Source organism: Pteropus medius, unplaced genomic scaffold (genome assembly GCF_902729225.1).
Source record: "Pteropus medius unplaced genomic scaffold, Ma_sr-lr_union100, whole genome shotgun sequence".
NCBI classification, from domain to species: Eukaryota; Metazoa; Chordata; class Mammalia; order Chiroptera; family Pteropodidae; genus Pteropus; species Pteropus medius.
In genome coordinates, this window is record NW_024341144.1 from 40,728 (window position 1) to 45,798 (window position 5,071).

At 57.0% G+C, this 5,071-nt stretch overlaps 1 protein-coding gene across 1 annotated transcript; it reads right to left on the reverse strand.

Moving 5' to 3' along the window:
* Nucleotides 1–854: 854 nt before the first annotated feature.
* On the reverse strand, nt 855–4,618 carry LOC120592308 (class I histocompatibility antigen, Gogo-OKO alpha chain-like). Its single transcript, XM_039849909.1, has 8 exons — nt 4,506–4,618; nt 3,987–4,265; nt 3,466–3,741; nt 2,547–2,822; nt 2,320–2,424; nt 1,845–1,877; nt 1,647–1,694; nt 855–1,508 (listed from the first exon to the last, which is right to left on the reverse strand). Exons 1-8 carry the CDS (start codon nt 4,576–4,578, stop codon nt 1,504–1,506), a joined length of 1,095 nt encoding a protein of 364 aa, XP_039705843.1. The 5' UTR covers nt 4,579–4,618; the 3' UTR covers nt 855–1,503.
* Between the last annotated feature and the right edge of the window lie 453 nt (nt 4,619–5,071).

A 5,071-nucleotide genomic window follows, 5' to 3' on the forward strand; every position in this document is an offset into this window, starting at 1 on the left:
TTTAAATTTTACTTCTGTGATATTCCCCAGATGCAAAAATTGTGCCACATATCTGGCAACAACCATTATCAGTTGAATGAATGACCAGCGTACAGCACCTCTTTATTTTAGAGACAGTATCTTTAGTAATTGGCCTCAGATCAAATGCTGTTTTGTGGCAGCTACAGCGCGAAGTCCACTCACATTGGCATCAATGTCATCTCTACTTTTCTCACAAGAACTGCTCTTCCTTCCTTCCCCTCATCTCTTCCTCCCACACCAACCCTCCTACACACCACAACACACAATTATATTTACCTCTTCAGAAAACAATGACCTTTGACTTATGGGTCCTATTTTTACAACCAAATAGAAATTGAAAGTAGACTCTCCTTTATAAATCTCTGAGTTTGGACTGGAGCCAGCACTAGAGCTAAGGGTGGGCAAGCAGAGCAGAATTACGACAAGAATTTATCTAAAATGAGATATTACAAGGTCCCTTCTCTCTGCTAATTCTAAACAATTCTGGTTCCTTTGAGAGTTTGGTAAAAGGTGGAAAGAACAATCAAGTCATAGAAGGAGACAAGAGCAGGATAATCTGAAAATTCATCTCTTGATACCACAGACTCCTGTGTGCAGGGACCACTCCAAGCCTGGTGGGGACACTGAAAAGGAGAACACCTCCTGCTGATGACAGACAGGAGACACCATAAGGAAAATGAGTCTAGGACTCCTAACAAGAACAAAAACAGTCATATTCCTCTATGAAAACAAACCAATGAACAAAAAACAAACACCCAGAGGATGGGAGTGAGGGCCGGACCCAGGCCTGAGGCTAGGCTGACACGGCCACATGAAGCCCTCACTGCCCACACTTCTGGAGATATTCTTTATTAGAATCATTTACAAGGCCTGGGTGATGTTTGAGTTCCTGTGATCACAGGTCCTGGTGGGACAAGCTTCTACTGAAAGAAAAAGGACAAAGGAGCAGAGAGGTGACACAGCTGAAGAGTGACCATGTCAAAGTCCACAGTGCACTGAGCACTGATTGGGCACAGGCCTCATACACGTTTGGTCCTCAAAGCCTCTCCTGCAACAACAAATACGAGAATTCTGGAAAGTTCTCAGGGTTTCTATTTATTTCATCTCTCAAAGTTAGGATTGTCTCTTTTAAACACCCCATCAACCCTCCATGGCAAGAACTGAAAAACTTTCATATTTATATTATTCCAATGAGGCAGTGGGAAGTTGCAGCTCAGCGCAACATGAAATAAAGACAGGGACAGGAATGGCACAGCCTCTGCTGGAACAGGAGAATGGATCAGGGAAGACACGAAGGTCTGTGTGGGAGGGGATTTGGTGGGCAGGGGGTGGGCCAGTCTCCCCACCTCCTCACATTATGCTGATAGGAACGCAGATACATTCAGATGCCCTTTGCAGAAAGAGAAATCAGAGGTTCTTCAAGTCACAAAGTGGGAGCATGAACAAATCTTGCATCACTCGTTCCCCCATAAGGCAGCTGTCTCATGCTACAGAAAAAAATAATCACAAACAAATTCAGGTTAGTCACTGCATGTGGTGACATTCTCAACACTCCACCACATGCTCAAAATGTCCTGTCCCCTCTTCCCCAATCCCTCGCTACTTTAGGCCACCCAAGGTCTCACCTTTAGAAGCTGTAAGAGACACATCAGAGCCCTGGGCACTGTCACTGTCTGGGGTAGGACAAAACAGAATGTGGTCAGAACTCATACGAGATGTGGCTAAAGGAGGAATTGTGGAGGTGGGTGAGCTCCCCGCACAGGCTCCCAACTACATTATCCCAAGGGTCTCAATGATCACCCCCCGCCCCCAACCGTACTCACTTGCAGCCTGAACGTAGATCCCTCCTTTTCCATCTGTGGGAAGAAAACATCTTGTGAGAAGCCAGGGAAGGGGGGTGGGGGCCATGAGGTGCTAAAGGAACCCCCTAGTCCTGGACCCCAGGGAAGTTTCCAGAACTGTGACTTCAGACCCAGGACACGATGAGGAAACCTAAGGAAAGTATATGTGGGAGGACTGGACCAACCACCCTCCTGGAAGTCTGTCCTCAGCAGAAACCTTCCCCTTTATCCTGTGACAGCTAAAAGTCAGGTCCCCATCACCAGAATCATCGAGGTGATAAATCTGTCCATTTTTACACGTGCATTAATACAGAGCAAGTGTTAGCAGATGGGGTCCCAGGCTGGGAAAGAACGTGTGTGTGGATGGTACTTCCCATTAACGAGGCAGGACACACTCTACCTGGGGCTTGAAACCCCACAGTGGGACAAGAAAACTCGGACCCCACCCCTTCCCTACCTGAGTGCTTCCTCCTCCACATCACAGCTCCAGTGACCACAACTCCAAGGAGGACCAGGGCAGCAATGACACCCACAATGGGGATGGTGGCCGGAGGAGGAGGCTCTAGGAAGGGAACAGACGGTGATGACCCTGACTCCGGGGCCTCAGCCCCAACCCTGCTGAAGTCCTCCAGGGGCTCCAACTTCCCCTGAGAAAAGGTGCTGTGCCCAGGGCCCCTTCCTTACCCCATCTCAGGATGAGGGGCTGGGGCAGCCCCTCATGCTGCACGTGGCAGGTGTATCTCTGCTCCTCTCCAGAAGGCACCACCACTGCCACCCACTTCTGGAAGGTCCCGTTCCCGTCAGGCCTGGTCTCCACGAGCTCCATTTCTTGGGTCTGGTCCTCCCCGTCACGCTGCCAGGTCAGGGTGATCTCCACAGGGTAGAAGCCCAGGGCCCAGCACCTCAGGGTGACCTCATGGTCAGAGATGGGGTGGTGGGTCACGTGTGTCTTTGGAGGGTCTGAGGAGAAGGGTCAGAAAATTCAGGAACTTTACATCCCTCCTTGAACACTCCACCATGACCATGTGACCATGTCGCACTCCACTGTGACCATGCTGAGAATGCTCAGGACAAATGGGATGGGAGAAGGGAGCATAAAACCCAGACACCACACTGGACGTAGGTATCTGGGATAATCTCCTACTGTTTAGAAAGTTCTAGAATTAGGCTGAGACAGGCCAGGGTCAGAGATAGGTCTCTGAAGGGGGGAGAAGGGATTCCTGGTCCTGACCTGGGTGGGGGCCAAATGACTCAGAAAAGCTAGAGTCAGACCTCAAAGCCACTGGGTGTGGGGCAGCGAACATGGCCTGAGAGAAAAAGTCCCCAGGGTTCTCAGAGCAGCTGCCACAGTCAAAGGGAACCGCTCGCTGACCAGTTATTCCCGAGATAGTCTCCCCCTCCTTCCCCCGAAGACAGCACCCCTCATTGTCCCTGAGGGAAGGTGGGCCCTCTGGGCGAGCCGCCCTCTGGTACCGGATCTGAAAACCCACACGGACTCATTTTCCCGACCCGCAGGAGGCGGGTGCTCTGGTCCCACTTTCCTCCATCCTTGGAGGAGCCCCCGGCCCCCGAGGGAGAGGGGAGGCCCCGCGGCCCCTCGCACCTGCGCGCTGCAGCGTCTCCTTGCCGTTCTCCAGGTGTTTGCGGAGCCACTCCACGCACTCCTCCTCCAGGTAGGCCCTCCAGCTCTCCGCCACACCGGCCTCCTCCCACTTGCGCCGGGTGTTCTGAGCCGCCAGGTCGGCCGCGGTCCAGGAGCGCAGGTCCTCGTTCAGCGCGATGTAATCCGCGCCGTCGTAGGCGTCTTGAAAGTACCCGCGGAGGAGGCGCCCGTCCGGCCCCACGTCGCAGCCGTACATCCACTGCAAGGTGTGAGACCCTGTCCCCGCCCCGCGTCAGCCCCGCGTCAGCCCCGCGTCAGCCCCGCGTCAGCCCCGCGTCAGCCCCGCGTCAGCCCCGCCGCAGCGACCGGACCCAAACTGAAAGCGAAACCCGGGGAGTCCCCGCCGGCTCCTCCCGGGCGGGTCCCGCAGCCTCGGGGCGAAGCCCGGGCCCGGACTCTCGGGCGACCCCGGCCTGTCCGTGGGGACGGGGGTCGGGACCGGGGCCCGTCGCGTCGCTCACCGGCCTCGCTCTGGTTGTAGTAGCCGCGCAGGGTTTTCAGGCCCACTCGGAAAGTCTGTGCGGTGTCCCGGAAGATCCGGGTGTTCCGGTCCCAGTACTGCGGGTCCTGCTGCTCCACCGGGTCCATCCACGGCGCCCGCGGCTCCGCCCTCGGACTCGCGTTGTCGCTGTCGAACCGCACGAACTGCGTGTCGTCCACGTAGCCGACGCCGACGAAGCGGGGCTCCCCGCTCCCGGGCCGGGACCAGGTGGTGTAGAAATACCTCATAGAGTGGAAACCTGGGGGCGGAGAGACGCTGAGACCCGCCGGCCCTCCTCCCGGCGCGGGTCCCGGTCCGAGGTCGACGGGCCGGGAGCGACGAGGGGGCGCGGGGAGCGGGGGCCGCGGGACGGTCAGGACGGGACGGGGGTTCTGGGCCTGGGCGGTGGGGACGCGCCTTCCCCGGGTCCTGCGTCCCCGCCGGGCGGTCCCCTCGCTCCTGCCCCGCAGAGGCCGTTCCCTCCCGACCCCGCACTCACCCGCCCAGGTCTCGGTCAGGGCCAGGGCCCCCGAGAGCAGCAGGAGGACGGTTCGGGTCCCCATGACCTGCATCCTCGGAGTTTGGGGAGACTCTGCGTCCGGGCGGGGCCGTGGAGACCTTATAAACGGGCGGCGACACTGATTGGCTTCTCTAGAAACCGGACGTGCAATGAGAGTGAGAACTGGGGCCGCGTCATGAGTATCCAGACAGGAGGACCCGACACAGGTTGTGAGAGGGAGAAGTGAAACCTCGGGGAGGTGGGGACTCCCCAACACTGAGCTTCCCCGCCCCAGACACCGCCCCGGCGTCTGAGACCCTGAGAGCCACGCCCTGGGGACCTGGGACTTTGCCCTGACCGCTCCTCCTTCACCGACAGCTCTTTGTCACCCTGTCTCCCTGAGTCCTGGCCCAGGAGCTGTGTGAGGAAACCAGGGAGAGACCCCAGGCGGGGACGGGCCCCTTTGCCTCCTCTCCTCTTCCCGGAGCCCTTCTCCCTGAAATGCTCTCTCTGCTTCCCGCCCTTTGCCTCTCCCTTGGACTCTTCTAGAAAGCTCAGCCCCAGGG

Coding starts and splice junctions, on each gene's coding strand:
- LOC120592308 (XM_039849909.1), bottom strand. CDS start 4,578: ATGCAGGTCATGGGGACCCGAACCGTCCTCCTGCTGCTCTCGGGGGCC. Junction 2,823..3,465: donor GGAGACGCTGCAGCGCGCAG/GTGCGAGGGGCC, acceptor CCTTCTCCTCAG/ACCCTCCAAAGACACACGTG. Junction 1,878..2,319: donor GTGGAGGAGGAAGCACTCAG/GTAGGGAAGGGG, acceptor TTCTTCCCACAG/ATGGAAAAGGAGGGATCTAC.